At 54.3% G+C, this 17,879-nt stretch overlaps 1 protein-coding gene across 7 annotated transcripts in view; it reads left to right on the top strand.

Annotated features, from left to right (window-relative positions):
* PRKCD (protein kinase C delta) overlaps positions 1-17,327 on the top strand; it is a 36,300-nt gene extending 18,973 nt beyond the window's left edge. For 4 of the 7 annotated variants that reach the window (XM_044933818.2, XM_044933817.2, XM_044933820.2 and 1 more), the window contains 17 exons: positions 4,223-4,356; positions 5,480-5,679; positions 6,948-7,008; positions 7,175-7,337; positions 7,436-7,467; positions 8,610-8,695; positions 8,961-9,090; positions 9,686-9,786; positions 10,436-10,568; positions 10,749-10,846; positions 11,013-11,186; positions 11,484-11,575; positions 12,161-12,223; positions 12,985-13,123; positions 13,274-13,462; positions 14,060-14,188; positions 16,599-17,327. In XM_044933818.2, the coding sequence (XP_044789753.2) occupies positions 4,242-4,356; positions 5,480-5,679; positions 6,948-7,008; positions 7,175-7,337; positions 7,436-7,467; positions 8,610-8,695; positions 8,961-9,090; positions 9,686-9,786; positions 10,436-10,568; positions 10,749-10,846; positions 11,013-11,186; positions 11,484-11,575; positions 12,161-12,223; positions 12,985-13,123; positions 13,274-13,462; positions 14,060-14,188; positions 16,599-16,757 (2,064 nt within the window). In that variant the 5' untranslated portion in view covers positions 4,223-4,241 and the 3' untranslated portion in view covers positions 16,758-17,327. The remainder of the gene's footprint in view (positions 1-4,222; positions 4,357-5,479; positions 5,680-6,947; positions 7,009-7,174; positions 7,338-7,435; positions 7,468-8,609; positions 8,696-8,960; positions 9,091-9,685; positions 9,787-10,435; positions 10,569-10,748; positions 10,847-11,012; positions 11,187-11,483; positions 11,576-12,160; positions 12,224-12,984; positions 13,124-13,273; positions 13,463-14,059; positions 14,189-16,598) is intronic. The other 3 variants (XM_044933821.2, XM_006050257.4, XM_006050255.4) reach the window with 3 other exon arrangements.
* Positions 17,328-17,879: the final 552 nt, after the last annotated feature.

The raw sequence follows: 17,879 nt of genomic DNA, 5'->3' as shown, positions 1-17,879 counted from the left end.
TCTTTTTTTTAGATCTTTTTAAAAAAATTCTTAATTGGAGGATAATTGCTTTACAGTGTTGTATTGGTTTCTGCCATACATCAACATCTATCAGCCATGCATATGTCCCCTCCCTCTTGAACCCTCCCTCCCATCCCATCCCATCCCATCCCAGGCCACCCCTCTTGGTTGTCACAGAGCACCAGGTTGAGTTCCCTGTGTTATATACCAAATTCCCACTGGCTATCTACTTTACACGTGGTACTGTGTATGTTTCAACGCTACTCTCTCAATTCGTCCCTGTCTCCTTTCCCCACTGTGTCCACAAGTCTGTTCTCTGTGTCTGTGTCTCTATTGCTGCTGTGCAAATAGGCTCATCAGTACCATTTTTCTAGATTCCGTATATATGCATTAGTATACAATATTTGTTTTTCTCTTTCTGTATTACACTCTGTTTAACAGGCTCTGGGTTCATCCACCTCCCTAGATCTGACTCAGATTCATTCTTTCTTACGGCTGAGTAATATTCCATTGTATATATGTATACCACTTCTTTATCCATTCATCTGCTGATGGACGTCTAGGCTGCTTCCGCGTCCTGACTGTTGTAAATAGTGCTGCAGTGAGCACTGTGGTACGTGTGTCTTTTAGGATGGTTTTCTCAGGATACGTGCCCAGTAGTGGGGTTGTTGGGTCACATGGTACTTTTATTCCTAGTTTTTAAAGAAATCTCCATATTGTTTTCCATAATGATTTTATCAATTTATATTCCCACCAACAGTATAAGAGGGTTCCCTTTTCTCCACACCCTGCCCAGCATTTATTGTTTGTAGATTTTTTGATGATGGCTGTTCTGACCAGTGTGGGGTGATACCTCATTGTAGTTTTGATTTGCGTTTCTCTAATAATATGTGATATTGAGCATTTTTTCATGTGTTTATTAGCCATCTGTATAGAAGGATGATCTTTTTTTTTATAAGTGAGGGCACTGATTCACACCCAGGCCCTTTGACTCCAAGTCCAGTGCTCTCTGCTTCATAGGGCTGCCTCTATTGTGGGCTAGAGAAGCAGAAGAGTAGAGACAGGTGGTCGGGAAGGGCCTGGCTGGCTTCGGCTGGCTCCAAGGAGCTGGTCCCCATGGAGGCCTATGTGGAGTCCAACCCCTGCTGCCTACGGGGGCCTGCAGAGCAGGGATGAGGTTGAGCCAGCGGCCTTCCTTTGGGGCCTGTGGACCTGAGCCAATTTGCATGAGGGCTATAAATAGTTGGCTCACCTTGTTTTTGTGCCATCACTCCACCCCCTGGCCTTCCCACCGGTGTTCAGAGGCTTTGCAAGGTGAGTGAGTGACTCTGGCTCTGCTGTGCAGGGTGTCCCGGTGTGCCAGGGCCCAAGACCTCTCTTAGGGTCTCATGGCGAGATCGATGGAAGATGATGTCCGCGTACAGTGTCTCTCTTCCTCTGGGGATCCACACGGTGCAGTTGGGGTGGAGATGGTGTTGGGAACCTGGCTGGGGCCCATGCTCTAGTTTTAGTCCTAGGTAGTTGGGGCTAGGTGACCTCACCCTAGGTTACTGCCATGTAGCCCCAGGGCAGCCCGTGGTCCTCTTCTTCATGGCGCTGCGGTCGGGCTGTGCAGGTTTGGGGCCAGGACATGGCCCACTGTGGTTGTGGTTTTCCCTCCGGTGGCTTCTAACTGACTGCAAGCACCAGCTGTTCTGAGTGCTGCAGAGCTGGAGGGCAGACTGATGACTCTGTCTCTGCCGTGGTCCTGTGGACGGCTGGCTCCTGCTAGGTGACCCAGAGCCCATGGGCCACATGGACTGGGCCCTGAGGGGAGATGGGGATGGGGGCGGGGTATGAGGAGCCAGCCTGCAGGTGCTGAGCCCATTGGCCACTTCAGGATAAGCAGCTCTGTTCCTGGAGACTTGAGTTTTCCTCTCTGAGAGGTAGGGTCAGTTATCTCCAGGCTACTAGGAGCCTGGAGACCTGGATGTGGTGAGGATGTTAGTGTATTTTGTAAGCTATGAAGGATGGTGCACAGAGGAAGGAGGGATGCTATTAGCAAGAAGGGGTGATGGTGGTAAGAGGCCCCCACCCTGAGTCTTGTGGGGTTGCTATTGGCTATACAAGTTCTCGTCAATGCAGCAGCCCTCCAGCAAGGCACTGTGCCTCATCTGGGGGATGAGGATGACCGAGACTTGGGCCCCTCTGCCAGGATGGTTTATCCTGTTGGGAAGCCTAAGGCTGAGCCATGTGTGCTGAGGGTCAGGCCCTGGAATGTGGTTGCAGACACGAGGCAAGTGTGTGCTATGTAGGGGTCATGCTGATCCTTCCGGAACCCCAGACCACACAGGGTGACAGGATGAGCTCAATAGCCTTTTGCTTAGAAATTTGAGACCCTCACCCGGGCTCCGACATGCACTCCCAGCCAGGCCTGTGCAGCTCACTGTCCACTGCAACACTGTGTACCCACCGCCTGCCACGCACTCACATATCCTCACAGGCACACACATCTCCATGGCCATGGAGTCACACCCGCATGTACGCCCCCGCCTTCCCCTAACACCAGCTTGCATACTCATGCCTGCTTGGGGCCCAGGGAGGAGGCGGCAGCAGCCCACAGATGGCTTTCCCTCCCTGCCTGCTGAGTGGTCAGTGCGGCTGCTCTCAGACGTGAGCTCACACACCCACACTCACTCCTTCTAAGTAGGAGCCAGGCCCGGGCAAGGGACATGGTGGAGTCTGCGCTGCCTGGTCCCTCTTCTATATTCTAGTGGCTGGCTTCAGAGGACTGGCTGGACCATTGGGCTGGGCTGCAGGCTGAGGTCAGTGTTTCCTGTGAGCTCATCTGGGCTTGGAACTCCCAGCAGGCCTGGCTCCTGCTCTGCGACCATGTGGAGGAGCTGGGGGAGACATCCCAGGGCCAAGGTGGTGTCTTAGTCTGCCTCTGTGCCATCTAATGTTCAGGATGGAGCAAGGCTGTGTATATGTAGATATATATGAGTGAGCATTCCTGCAGCCGTGGTGGTGGAGCTATCCCCTATGGACCCTGGACCCAGAGCCAGTGTCTGGGCAGGTATATGAGTGTGCACCTGTGGCTTGCACAGCTGAGAATCCTCCACGATGACAAGCCAAAAGACCCTCAGGGTCACCTGTCATGACCATTGATTTGAGGAACTGTGAGGAATGGGGGTGTGTGGGGCCAATGTGTGTGGTATAAGAAGCAAATTCAGCATTATGTTTAATATTAAAATAGTTTTATATTTGGGGAAAAGTTAACTTAAGAGTGCAGGCAACTTTCCAGGTAGGCAAGAGGCACCAAGGGGCTCGGGTTCAGAAGTGTCAGGCATACTGATCCGGGTGGGGCTTTTTACTACCCTGGTTCCAGACGAAATGGGGACTTAATTAGTAGAATCTCAGCTTTAGGTTCTGCTTCATCCTCAGGATTTCAGTTTCCTGTAGGAAAAGTGGGGGTGATCATCTTGACCCTGGTTGTCTACTTGGGTGCCGTGCTCAGTCGCTAAGTCGTGTTGGACTCTTTGCGACTCCATGGTCTGTAGCTCACCAGGCTCCTCTGTCCATGGGATTTCCCAGGCAAGAATACTGGAGTGCGTTGCCGTTTCCTTCTCCAGGGGATTTTTCTGACCCAGGGATCGAACTTGTGTTTCCTGCATTATAGGTAGATTCTTTACCACTGAGCCATCAGGGAAGCCCTGTCTGCCTAGGTAGTTATGGGCAAAAAACAAACTATGAAAACCAAGGAGGGCTGCAAGGGGCAAGGAGGATGGGGTATTGTCCTTCTCATCTTGGCTGCCACTGAGGTGCTGGAGCCCAGCATATACTAGGTACCTGCACATAGTAGGTGCCCAGCCATTGGCTGTTAAAGGAGGCATTGAATGACTGACTCTCCAAATAAATGAGATGGAAGTCACAGGCTCACATGTCTCCAGGGCCCAGGTAGGATTTGGAGAGAAGTGAAAGCAGGGCTTTGAACTAGAGTGAACTGGCAGGGGTGCTCAACCAAGGGGGCGGTGCCGCCAGATATTGCCCAGTGGGCCTGATGTCACACCTTCCAGTTTCATCGGGAAGTCACAAATCTCGTCTTATGTAAAACTCCATTTTAATGTTGGCAACTAGGACTAGTGCCTTTTAAGCACCATGTGGGAGCTCTGAGGGGAGTGGGAACCTGACCACCCTCTCCAGGCTGTGCCTGCTGCCTGCCTCAGGTCTTCTATCTCTGCAGCCCCACTGCAGGCCCCAACATGGCACCGTTCCTGCGCATCTCCTTCAACTCCTACGAGCTGGGCTCCCTGAAGGCCGCGGACGAGGCAAGCCAGCCCTTCTGTGCTGTGAAGATGAAGGAGGCTCTCAGCACAGGTAGGGCTGGAGGCTGGACCCCACCCACGCTACAGCCACTGGCAACAGGGAATTGCTAGTGGGGCAGGGAACTCAGAGCCAGGAGGCGACGGCAGTGGAAAGAACTGTGTCTTGTTCTCCTAGAACTTTTGAGGGATCCTTCTCTTCCTTGTCCTCATCTCCCTGCCCAGCTCACCTGGTAGTGCAGGACAGTAGAGACTACCCACTTGCCTATAGGACCTCCTGCTGGCTATACGGAACCTTCCCTGGGGCCCAGGGCTTCTGGTTCCTCCCCATTTGTTGTTTTGCCCAAGAATGGGCTCCTTGCAGGAGCTCCATGTGTCTATGTGTGCCAGCCTGTGCTGGGAACAGAGGACACTGCCATGCTCCAAGGCTGACCAGGCTCTGCCCTCATGGGGTTCACAGTCAGGTGGGGGAGCCAGACAGTGAATCCTGTGATAGGGAAATCCAGACGAGGTACCATCCCAGGCTGCAGTCAGGGAGGGCTTCCTGGAAGAAGCAAACATCTCACATCATTCCTGCTTGCTTCTGTCCTTGCCTGGTGAACCCTTGTCATCCTTTAGGTCTCAGCTGAGCTGTCCCTTCCTTTAGGAAGCCTTCCCTGACTCTTAGGCTGGGGCAGGCCACCTGACCATGGATAGGTCTAGACCCACTGACATTGCCCTCTTCAGTCTCATCACAGCTATGATTTAATATTCACTTGAGGGGTGAATTGATTCATGTCTCTGCCTAGGACTGGGTCTCTAGGACGGGCACCATGTTCTTTGCCTCCAGTATCATGTCTGGCATGTGGGAGCCCGCAGCAGTGTTCACTGAGTGAATGTGTAAGGGAATGTGACATCTAAGAGGGGCTGGAGGAAGAGGGTCACAGGAAAAGGAAATAGCAAGAACAAAGGCTCAGGGTGGAACCTAGTAGGGGTGCCCTCAGGGAACGGCCGGTGTTTCTGTGTTCTGGAACAGATCATGAGTGAGATGGGGAGGCGTGCAGAGCATGGTCATGAGGGCTGAGGCATGGAGACCTAGACCCTCGGGAGAGAGCAGGCAGATTCCACAGGATGGAAGGCCATGGGGAGGGAGGGACAAAGGGGCCCTAGCCCGACCTTGCCTGCCTGGCCCATTGCAGAGCGCGGGAAGACGCTGGTGCAGAAGAAGCCCACCATGTACCCTGAGTGGAAGTCCACGTTCGATGCTCACATCTACGAGGGCCGCGTTATCCAGATAGTGCTGATGCGAGCCGCCGAAGAGCCAATGTCCGAGGTGACGGTGGGTGTGTCGGTGCTAGCCGAACGCTGCAAGAAGAACAACGGCAAGGCTGAGTTCTGGGTGAGGGGCGCAGCCATGGGCATACAACATGGGTGGGCAAAGGGAGCGGGGATGGCCAAGGGCCCCCCAGACTCTGGCCACCAACAACCTGGGTTTGAATTCTGGTCCTGCGAGTCATCAAATCCTTAGCTTCTCTGAGTCCGTTTCTGAATCTGTAAAAGGAGAAGCTGCTAAAGAGACCTACCTTGGGGTCGATTGTTCCATGGAATGAAAAGCTGAAGGTGAAGGGCTTATTGCAGCACCTGGCCCTCAGACAGCTCTCAAGAGAGACCTCCTATTGTAGTGGCTTATTTTTTCCCTTTTAATTTTGCAAAGGCAGGATGTACGGAGTTTAACAAGCTATACAAAAGGGCAGCTCCTGGCCCCAACACCAGGCCCCAGGCCCTGCTTCCCAGAGGCCCCCATTGTTCCCAGTTCTGTTTGGAATGTTCGCAGATATTCCAGGCCCAGGCAGGCACTGGGGAACACCAGTTACGATCTTCCACAACAAAGGGGTGGGGAGCAGGATCATAGCCCGCTACTCACCTGCCCAAACCTGGACTTTGCACCCACATGTGGCCATATGTCCCTTGTGACCACAGGATACCCATGCTGGCAGAGCATCCCTACCCCCCGGGGTTACATGCAGGCTCCTGCAACCAAGATGCACACCCCCCCCACCTCAGGAAAGACCCTGTGACTCTGCTCAGCCTCCAGTGAGGGGTGAAGGAACTGGCCAGGACCGAGGTTGACCTGGGGCTGCACGCAGTCTTGAGTAATCAGGCAGAGACAGCTCGTGTGTCTGTCCAGTACCCCAGTGGACACAGTCGGGCTCCAGGCCATGGGTCTGGGGAAGCTGAGGGTCCTGTCCTGAGGACCAGCCAGTCTGTGTGAGGAGACTGGCCACAGAGAGAGAACCAGCACCCCGTTTCAGTACGCATGTGCCTATGTATGTCTGGGGGGCAGGGAGAGGTACCTACATTCTAAGATCCTAGTGAAGGGGGTGGCCAGGGTTGAGGGTGGGGAGTTTCCCTTCCCACTCTGTTCCCAGGGCCATGTGGCCAAGCTGGGTGTGGGCTGGATCCTTTCACTTCCCCAAATGTAATAATACCCCAGGATGAGGGGTGGGGGCGGGGCTCAGGGGTGGGGCCCTGCCCACTCTGGGCAGACAGGTGGCCGGCCGGAGGCCAGGACTCCCTGGGCCTTGAGGGACCAACCATGGGGGCGGGTTCTGAGTCTGGCTTGGCCCAGGCCCGCCCTCACTGACCCCCCAACCCTCACCCCTGCAGCTGGACTTGCAACCCCAGGCCAAGGTGCTGATGTCAGTGCAGTATTTCCTGGAAGACATAGGTAAGCCCCTCCCTACCTGGGCTGGGGGTGGAGGTTCAGAGGCCAGAATGGAGGTTTAGGGAAGCAGCCTCCATCAGCGGTCTGGCTGGGACTGCCCAGGGAGGGACTGAAAGGGTGAGGCCCCACCCAAGGGCCAGGGTTGACTTCTCTGCTCACCGGCCCCCAGATTGCAAGCAGTCTATGCGGGGTGAAGACGAGGCCAAGTTCCCAACGATGAACCGCCGTGGAGCTATCAAACAGGCCAAAATTCACTACATCAGGCACCACGAGTTCATCGCCACCTTCTTTGGGCAGCCCACATTCTGCTCCGTGTGCAGAGAGTTTGTTTGGTGAGACTGGTTGTGCCCACCGGGATAGGGCAGCGGGGAAGGACGGCCGCCATCCTGGCCTTGCCCACGCTCACCCAGGCTGGCCGCTTGCCTTTCAGGGGTCTCAACAAGCAAGGCTACAAGTGCAGGCGTAAGTGTCTCCACGGCCCGGGCTGTATGCGCATGTGTATGCACGTGTGTGCCTGTGTGCATTCACAGCAAAGTCTGTGTCCCTGTGTTGGGATGGGGTGTCTGCAAGAAGCCTGTGTGTGTGTTTGTGTGTGTGGTGTTCCAGGCGGGTGGGCGTGTGTGGACGATAACTGCATCAGTGAGTGCCAGAGCTGGAGTGTCTCTTCCCGGCGTTTCCCGTTCAGTGATGTCACACTGGCCTGAAAGGTCCCAGTGGAGTATGCACACAGAACCCGCCAGCACTGCACATCAGGGCTCTTTCCCCCCAGAGGCTATCAGAGCTTTGCCAGTGCGTCCCTGGCTACACATGTGCTCTTGTTTAGACCTGTGTGCATCTGGGTACACACATAACCAGCACACCATGATGGTGCGTGCACAAGGTGGTGTGGGCCACTGGTGGTGAGCAGAGGCTCTGGAGCCAGCCTGCCTGGGTCTGAACCCCGGCGCTGCCACTTCCTTGCTGTCAGACCTTAGGCACAGTTACTTAACCTCTCTGTGTCTCAGTTTCCTCATCTGTGAAATGGGGATAATAGAGTGTTGGTGAAGACCAAATGGGGTAAAATATGTAAAGCTGTGTTCTAAGTGTGAGTGGTGCACTGTAAGCATTCTATGTAAGTCTTGTCCTTACTACCCTGCTGTGTATGTGTGCCCGAGGGTCCCTGTGTAGGGGTGCATCTGTGTGTGTGTGTGTCAGTGTGTGGGGGCGGTTAGAGGGTGAGAGAGCTTCAGAGCTGGATGCTGTCCTGGGCCACAGCAAGGACCCCTCTGCCTCCAGTTCTCTCAGTGCCATCCCCACCCCATCCTTCACTTCTGCCCCACCCCCTGCCCACCGAGACTCCTTGAGCCTTCCCTAATCTCTGAGGCCTCCCCACCCCAGATCAGCCTGTCCTCCCTGCCCCATCCTTCCCAGGCGCCTCCCACAGGGACTGGCGGGAGGAGAGAAAAATCAAGCTCCGGGGCTGAGGCCTCTGTGGAGTGAGGATGTGGGTGGTCGGGGAGAACGCTGGCTTTGTGTAGAGGGCAGGACTGGGCCGGCGGGCGCCAGCTCACACTCTGCCCCTCCTGGGCCTTCTCGTCCCCCTCCTGGGCCTGTGCCTCCTCAAGAATGTAATGCTGCCATCCACAAGAAATGCATCGACAAGATCATCGGCCGGTGTACAGGCACTGCAGCCAACAGTCGGGACACCATAGTGAGGCTGGGCCCAGGGCGGCAGTGGGGGGGTGGGGGGGGAATCTGGGCTGTGTCCACCCCTTCCCTGTCGGGTCACCCTTCCTCCCTATTTTCCTTCATCCTTCCTTCTCCTGGGTTGACCCCTGGGATTCCCTGGATTTCCCATTCCCCATGGGGCCCTCTTGGGAAATCTACCGTGTGTGGGGTTGGGTTGGGGAAAGTTAAGGGGTGAGGAAGGGGCTGGACCTGGCATGTGACCTTTGACCCGTGATCCTGCATCCCAGTTCCAGAAAGAACGTTTCAACATCGACATGCCGCACCGGTTCAAGGTTTATAACTACATGAGCCCCACCTTCTGTGACCACTGTGGCAGCCTGCTCTGGGGGCTGGTGAAGCAGGGATTAAAGTGTGAAGGTGCATGCCGGTGGGGGCAGGGGTGGGAGGGGTGGGTGGGGGTGGGAGGGGTGGGCCCAACTCACCCAGACCATGGAAACCAGGACCCACTAAGGTTGCCTTTGCTCCCTCACTTGGGGAATCGCACGTGGGTGAGGCCTCCTGGCCCCTCCCCACTGGCCCAGCCAACTACCCTTTACTGCTCTGAGACCATCAGAAGGTGGCCCCACCGCTCTAAGCTCCATGTCTTCAATTATAAAACGGGGCTTAGAGTCGAGTTGGCCCCAGTCACTGAGGAGAATGGTGCAGAAGGTCCTCAGTTGGAGGGGCCTGTCTCAGCAGCTTAAAACACGCTCCTCACTGGCCCTCCCCGCCACCTCCAGCTTCACTGTAGCGAGAGACCTCTGGAGGAAAAGGGACTTCTCTAGTTTGTCCCAGACATTTGTTTTTCATTTTTTAAGTAAGAAAAGATTTGTGGTGATGATTTCAGACACATCTTTTTCTAAAGGCAGGAAACCCAGCAGACCCTGCCCTCCTTTCTCCTCCATCCCTCCCCGCCCTACTGGCTGCCAGCCTGAGCCAGAGCCCTGATGATCTGCTTCTCTTCCCACCACAGACTGTGGCATGAACGTGCATCACAAGTGCCAGATGAAAGTGGCCAACCTCTGTGGCATCAACCAGAAGCTCTTGGCCGAGGCCTTGAACCAAGTTGGCCAGGTGGGCAGGCACTGTGGGGAGCCTGGACAGAGGGTCTTGGGGTTGGGGACCAGTCCAGGCTCACGCTCACTCCTGGGGGATGAACTGCAGTGAGGGGCATTTATACCTAGGACCCCACTTCTGGAAGATCCATTTCAAGGCCTGGTCCTTAGAAAGTGGTGGGCTTGTTCTCGTAAGATATTAGTTATTCAAGCAGTGCTCTGAGGGTGAACCTGGAGGACTGCAAGTTTGGAACTCTTGGAACTAAAGCCTTTATATGTTTGTGTTTTGTGTGTGTGTGTGTTTGGGTATGTGGGTGGAGCTTGAAGGATGTCACAAAACTTGAAAATTGTAGAATCTATCACAAGTGAAGGAAAACAACAACAACAGCAAAAACAAGGTTCTGTTAAGTGGTTGTGTGCATAGGATTCAATTTCCAAAACTTTTGTTTGTAACCAGTGCCTTTCAGACCTGCAAGGCATCTCTGTGCTAGAAGTGTGTGTATGTGTGTCTCTGTGTGTACTCTGTCACACATGTGTACATGCACATGTACCACCTAGGGGTCCTGGGCTCTGCCCCTCGCTGTCCCCCATTGGTATTGAGGGTGGAGTTATGGATGGCTGGCGTCCTCCCTCTGAGTTGGGAGTTCTGACCATGCTATGACCTCTAGGCCGCTCCCCCCCACCCCCACCCCCTCCTCCAGAGATCTGTAAAGAAGGAAACAGAGACCCAAGACACTGTTGGGATCTACCAGAATTTTGAGAAGAAGCCAGGAGTCTCTGGAGATGATCTCGCAGGTAAAGGTATGCCCATGCCTTCCAAGAAAGCCCCTCCCCTCCCCCACCAGCATGGGGCCCTGTCTCCCCACACAGTCGAACGCACCTGTAGAGGAGGCCCCTCCGCTGGGAGGGATCCAGCAGGGCAGGACCACCCTCTGGGCCTCCGGGCAGAGACCAGAGTCGGAAGCAGCTATGTCTCGGCAGAAACTGGGACCTACGGCAAGATCTGGGAGAGCAGCACCAAGTGCAACATTGACAACTTCACCTTCATCAAGGTCCTGGGCAAAGGCAGCTTCGGGAAGGTGAGGGCCCCATGGCCTTGGGGTAGGTAGCCTGAGCCACCTGAGCCCAGAATCCTGGGGACACCTGCTTCTCACCCTCTCTGTCTGCTTCCCGGTTAGGTGGGGCCGTGCACCCTGGGCTTGGTTCTGGCCCTCTCCCGCTCAGCACCCCTGTTACATCCATCAGGTGCTGCTCGCAGAGCTGAAGGGCAAAAAGGAATTCTTCGCCATCAAGGCTCTCAAGAAAGACGTGGTCTTGATCGATGACGACGTGGAGTGCACCATGGTGGAGAAGCGGGTGCTGGCCCTCGCCGGGGATCATCCGTTTCTCACCCACCTCTTCTGCACCTTCCAGACCAAGGTGCCTGGCCCACCCACTGTCAGTGCCCCTGGCCCACTGCCCTCCTCAGTTGCTCAGGTCAGGGCTGTATCTCCCGTTGAGACTTGCCAAAACAGGGCCCCTTCTTCTTCCTCAGATCCCTGAAGGTAGGGCTGAGTTCCCCCGTCCTCAGATGTCTCAGGGCAGGGCTATTCCCCCCGCAGGTCCCCCAGGACAGGGTTGTTCCCTGCTTCCTGTTAGGGCCTGCCCCTGGTGATCCTGTCAGGGTGCCTCCCTTCGTTTTCTGTCCCTCTGCTCACCATCCTCCCGCCCCCGCAGGACCACCTGTTCTTTGTGATGGAGTTCCTCAATGGGGGCGACCTGATGTACCACATCCAGGACAAAGGCCGCTTCGAGCTCTCCCGTGCCACGTACGCGAGGCCCCTTGTGGGGAAGAGCCCTCTGCCCGCCTGCCTTCCATTCCTTCTCCTCGCCCCCTGGAGAAGCTAGCCTGGGCTGGAGCTGGGGTTGGAGAGACTTGGGGTGGCCAGGGCCATCCCCCGCCCAGTGTGGGAAGCCAGGAGTGGTGGGTGAGCTGTGGCTGGGAACCCAGCCTGGTCATATGCCAGATCCTGTCCCCTCCTTGGGCCTCAGCCAGGTGGGTGATCTTGTTCAATGCAGGACCCAGGTGGGTGGCCCTTAAACCTGCATGCACCGCTAAACTGTGTGTGTGCATATAGGCATATCTGTATAAACACATACACTCTTAGGACAGAGAATAGTCTCCTTTGGAGCTTTTTCCTTCTTAATTTTCTTTCCTGTCTTGGCTACCAGCCCCTACTTGCCCGACACAAGATGTACTTGATGAGGCCCAGGTTGTCTGTGAAGTTATGCACAGCATTTCCTGTCCCTGGGGGGATAGAAGAAGACCTAGGGAGAAGCAGGGTCTGCTCATAGAAATCTCAGGACACTATGTGTGTGTGTGTGTGTGTGTGTGTGTGTGTTGTCTCATCCAGGTTTTACGCGGCTGAGATAGTCTGTGGACTACAGTTTCTGCACCAGAAAGGGATCATTTACAGGTGCGGGGATCGGGAGATGGGGTGGTGTTGTTTAGGAGGGGAGGCCCCAACCACATCATATCCTCTGAAGTGCTCTGAATGGGGCCCGGTCCAGCTGTGGCCCCATCTTTGCATGGAGTCGGTCTTTTAGTTGGGTATTTGCCTAAACCACCTACTCCATTGCTAGAATTCCTTGTGGCCCCTTAGCTGAGGCTAGCACAGCTCCGGGGACTGGGAACTCCCAAAGCATACTCAATGCCAGTCAGGGAGCACAGCACTGACCAGTATGGTGTCTCTCTCCCTACGATGTCTCCCTCTAAAGCCCCATCCGAGCACTCTGAACTTCCACCCACAGGGACTGATTTCATCTCACCCAACAAATGACAGTCCTATCCTGCCGTTAATATGTATCCATGCCAAAGGATGAGGCCGGGCTTTGTGCTGTTGGATGATGCCAGGGGATGTTGTCAAGTGGGAAACCAATCCATGGGACAGTGTGTACTGAGTACTAGGCTCCAGGCTTTAAAAGGTGGTGTGAGATGCACGTTATAACATGCCGTCCATGCCTGGACTCACTCTAGGGAAGTAGGATGGTGTGTGTCGAACACGCAGTAGCCAGCTTGCAGGAAGCACATATATTTAGCACTTCTTTGCCCTCCTCTTCCTCACTCCCCCCTCCCTGTGGGAGAGTGCTAGACTGACAGTGGGGACATGGCGGGGGGGAGCTGCCTGGAGGAGGGGAGTGGGCCCTAATGACTCCTTCTCTTGTCCTTTCCCCGCAGGGACCTCAAGCTGGACAACGTGTTGCTGGACCACAGCGGCCACATCAAGATTGCCGACTTTGGCATGTGCAAGGAGAACATGTCCGGGGACAGACAGGCCAGCACCTTCTGCGGCACCCCTGACTACATCGCCCCCGAGGTGAGCGGCACCCTCCTGGCCCCGGCCAACACCTTGCCTCCACAGGGCGGGCGTGAGTTGTGATGTCTGAGCCGCAACTGGGAAGCTGAGGAAGTCCGGCCGGGCTTGTATTCCGGGGCCCCTTCAGCTCCCACACTTTGTCTGCTCCAGATTCTGCAGGGCCTGAAATACTCGTTCTCCGTGGACTGGTGGTCCTTCGGAGTCCTTCTCTACGAGATGCTCATTGGTCAGTCCCCCTTCCATGGTGATGATGAGGACGAACTCTTCGAGTCCATCCGTTTAGACTCACCGTACTATCCTCGCTGGATCACCAAGGAGTCCAAAGACATCTTGGAGAAGGTGGGAGGCCCTGGGCGGGGCTGGCCCGGGGTGAGGGCTGGCAGATACCAGGTCTCGGGAGTGCCAGAAGCCCCCTGTCTCAAGGATGACAAGCTTGCTGATGCTCTGGTTCTCACCCACCCGGGGGAGTCACCCTTCTGCTGTGATCCCAGGACCTCCTGTCTGGGTTCCCTGCACTGAGTCAGTCTGGCATGGCAGTGACAGGCTTGGGGTCAGGAGACAGACAGACCCTAGGTTAAACTCTGAGTCTGTCTCCTTATCTACAAAATGAAGCTAGGAGAGAACCTTTCTCAGACTTCTGGGTGGGGGGAAACATAAATGTGTATGCTCAGGCCTGTGCCAGGCAGACGGTAAACACCCAGTAAATGACCACTGCTTTTACTCACAAATTCCACCCGCTGAGAGTCCCAGCAGCCCCCATCCATGCAGACTTGGGAGCAGAGACAAGAGAGGACTCCTCCACCCCAGAGGCTCTGGGGTGCGATGCTGGGCTGGGCCAGACTGGCCTGGGTACCCCTGGGCCTGCTTGGGGGTTTTCTGAGGAACCCATTTCCTGCAGCCCTTGGGTGCTAACCAGGTTCCTTTGCTGGGTTGCAGCTGCTTGAACGGGACGTAAGCAAGAGGCTGGGAGTGACAGGGAACATCAAAATCCACCCCTTCTTCAAGACCATCAACTGGGTTCTGCTGGAGAAACGTGCAGTGGAGCCGCCCTTCAAGCCCAAAGTGGTGTGTAATCCGACTCCGGTGGGGCTGCGACTCCACACTGCCCCCTACTGCCTTCCCGGGTGGGCTTCTCCTGCTTTGCCCTTCTTCCCTCCTGCATCATTTACATGCTCTCCTTCTCTCCCTTCTTCTGACGAGCTTTCCCAACCCTTCTGGCAGGCTGAGTCACAGTCTCTACCCTTGTGTTCTCATGGTCTCTCCTCAGTCAGTCAGTCATTCGACAAACATTTGGTAACAGTGGATCCAGCACCCCTCACCATACGTTCTCTTTGATTTATTTATTTATGGTTACACTGAGTCTTCATCGTGTCATGCAGGCTTTCTCTAGTTGCAGCAGCCGGGGGCTGCTCTTTGTTGTGGTGCATGGGCTTTTCAGAGCGGTGGCTTCTCGCTGTGAAGCACAGGCTCCAGGCACACAGACTTCGTAGCTGTGGTGCACGGGCTTAGTTGCTCTGAGGCATTGTGGAATCTTCCCAGACTAGGGATTGAACCCATGTCCCCTGCCTTGGCAGGTGGATTTTTATCCACTGCGCCACCAGGGAAGTCCAACCATACATTCTTTAACACCCACTGTGTGCAGGGGTGTATGCTTTGGTAATCAGAGTTAAAGCCTCCCTCCCTCCATCTATCCATCCACCCATTCAATCCATTTTGCAATAAATATCGAAAATGCTGAGTGCCTTCTGAGTGCAGAGCGCTGAGCCGGGCTGCATGCACAGCAGAGTAGGAGGCCCAGTCCCAGAACTGGAGGGCCCCAGCTCCTCAAAGAGATAAGAAACTTGCATGCCGATGATCATTTATGATAAAAGACATCAGTATAAGAGATGTCACAAGGCCACACACGATCAGTTGCCATGAGGAGGGTCTGTCGGCAGGAGCCAGGATCCAGAGTTTGGAGTAGGTCTGAGAGGAAATGGGATGCGGGCAGGGCTGAGGAGGCTCGGCCAGGCTGAGGCCAGATGCTTTCCAGGGAAAGCAGGGTTGCTGTACACAACAGCCTAGAATCTAGAGAAGCTGCCAGGAGCAAGCAGGAGACCAGAGGCAGGCTGGACTTCTCAGAAGTCAGACACCAAGGCCTTTCTCTGATCACAGCTCTTCTTCCTCTTTCTCTCCTTTGCCTCCCCTCACTCCTTGAGGACGCTGTTACCACCTAGCAGCCTGTTTGTGTCTTAAAACCGCAGGGAACTCCCCCGACTCCAGGGACCTAAAACTCGCTGCCTCCTGCACTGGGCACATTACTACCAGGCAAGGCAGGCTGTAGGAATATCCCACAGCCTGCGTTTAGAGTCATGTTTTTGATAGAAAGAGGGATGGACTGATTTTAAACAATACCAGGCATGTGTGCTAATCAGCAGCAATCCTTCTTGGAAGGAAGAGGTAGGGGCCTGTGATGAGCTGGCCCCAAGGGGTTTCAGCACCAAGAGTTAACAGACCTGCCAGGAATCTGGCCCAAACTGCTCTGCTCTGTCAGTTTTTCAAAGAAGCCAGGAACCTGGATTTAAAAAAAATTTTTTGGCTGCACCGCACAGCTCATGGGATCTTACTTCCCCAACCAGAGATTGAACCCATGGTTTTGGGAAGTCCCAAAAACTTGATTTTGATGTCATATTGCCTAATTTAAAAATATTGGCTCAGGAATTTCCTGGCAGTCCAATGGTTAGGACTCTGAGCTTTCACTGCCTAGGGGCCAGGTTCAATCCCTGGCTAGGAAGCTAAGATCCCACAAGCCACGTGGTGAGGCCAAAAAAAAATTGGCTCAAATGCCATTAAAACTCATGGCTAGTCAAAATGGTTGTACCTGCAGTTCAGTTTGGCCTGAGGGTCACCAGCTTGAGACCTCTTTCTATCACACTTTCACTGGACCCTGAGAGACAGAGTTGGCAGACTTCCTGTGAACAGCCTGATAGGAAATATTGTAGGCTTTGCAGGCCAGATAGTCTCAAAGTGGCCATAGCTGTAGCCATAGACATAGCAGCATGTCAGTTAGTAGGCATGGTTGTGTACTCATAAAACTTTATTTATGAATGCTGAACCATTGAATTTCATTTAATTTTCACGTCATGAAATTTTATTCTCCTTTTGTTTTTTTTCCCTAAACATTTAAAAATGCAAAATCCAATCTGAGCTTGTGGGACCTACAGAAACAGGTAGTGGGAGGGGTTTGACCCAGGGCTGTATTGCCTGCTTGGGCAAATGCCCACCTTTCCTCCTCCAGGCCCCCTGCTGGTTTCCCTCAGCCCCTTGGGTAACAGCATCCCCCTTCCAGCAGAGAGGCCCCCTTTTCTATTCTCAATAAGGATGGCTCTGCTTGGCCCACCGCAGAAGGGATTCTGGCCCCAGGGGTGGGTCCCTGGAACCTCAGGAACCTTCTCCCTCTGAGTCATGCTTCCACACCCCTACCCTCTGCTTGCAGAAGTCGCCCGGAGACTTCAGCAACTTCGACCAGGAGTTCCTGAATGAGAAGCCGCGCCTCTCCTACAGCGACAAGAACCTCATCGAGTCCATGGACCAAACAGCATTTGCTGGCTTCTCCTTCGTGAACCCCAAATTTGAGAGGCTCCTGGAAAACTGAGGTTCCCAAACGTGTGCCCCAAAAGCCCATCCCAGCCTGGGACCCTGGGTCAGCCAGCACCGCCGGCTGACCCGGCAGCGCAGGTGGGGCCCACACCTCATTGGCACCTGCCTGCCCCCCACGATAAGCAACCGTGCAGTTGTCGTGATTGCTGCTGCTGCCTGCCCCCCATGTCCCCCAGAGGGGCCTCAGTTCCTGTCCAGCTGGGCTTTCATGGTACTTCCTCTGTGAATTGTGTGTGAATTTGCTTTTCCTCTTCCCTCAGAGGGAAATTGTAAATCCTGTGTTTCATGACTTGAATGTAGTTATCTATTGAAATATATATATATTATATATATTATATATATATATGCACATACATATATATATATATAGGCTGTATATATTGCTCAGTAGAGAAAAAATGTGGGGACTGGTGATATGTTGATCTTTTAAAATATATATATTATATATATATGGCACACACCCTTCTAACCTCTTACCCCGCCTCCAAAAGAAAAAGGAGCACAAGCTGTTTGAACCACCAGGTGCTTTGATTTGTCTGTCTAAATAAACACCAAGTGGTACCGACCTGGCTGTTGGGACACATTTGTCCCAGGAAGCTGGTGGCTGCTGCTCCCGCTTCCGGCAGCTGTCTTGGATGCTAAACCTAGCTGTTAGCTGCAGATGCAGAACCCCTGGGCTTTCATGCAAATGTGTTTGTATTTATGGGTTTCCTCTGGCTCCAGAGCTGGGGCCAAAAGCAGAAAACTTTTCTGGGTGGCTGAGGGAGCCACAGTTGTCTCTTTGGGGTAATGGGACAGCTGCAGAAAGTCCATCTCAGAAGAATGAGGGGTGAGCGTGGCAGAGCATGACAATGCAAGGCCCGGCCAGAAGATGTGAGCAAAGGCGGTGAGGCCAGCCTGGACCGGGGAGGAGAGGAGGGGAGAGGAAGGAAATACAGCTCAGACTTCAGGCAGATGTGGATTCAAATCGCAGAGGAGCCAAAAGATGTGGCTTTTCAGATGTCAATCATCCGAAATCTCTGTTTCCTCATCTGTACAATGGGCCTGAGTCATTCAGTGTAACTCCTCAAGTTTGTCCCTGCCCTTGCCACAGAGGAGTCTATGTCTGAGTTCTAGA

This window comes from Bubalus bubalis, chromosome 21 (genome assembly GCF_019923935.1).
Source record: "Bubalus bubalis isolate 160015118507 breed Murrah chromosome 21, NDDB_SH_1, whole genome shotgun sequence".
Taxonomy (NCBI): Eukaryota; Metazoa; Chordata; class Mammalia; order Artiodactyla; family Bovidae; genus Bubalus; species Bubalus bubalis.
Note: the sequence above shows the minus strand (reverse complement) of the source record. Positions and strands in the feature narration are given on the sequence as shown.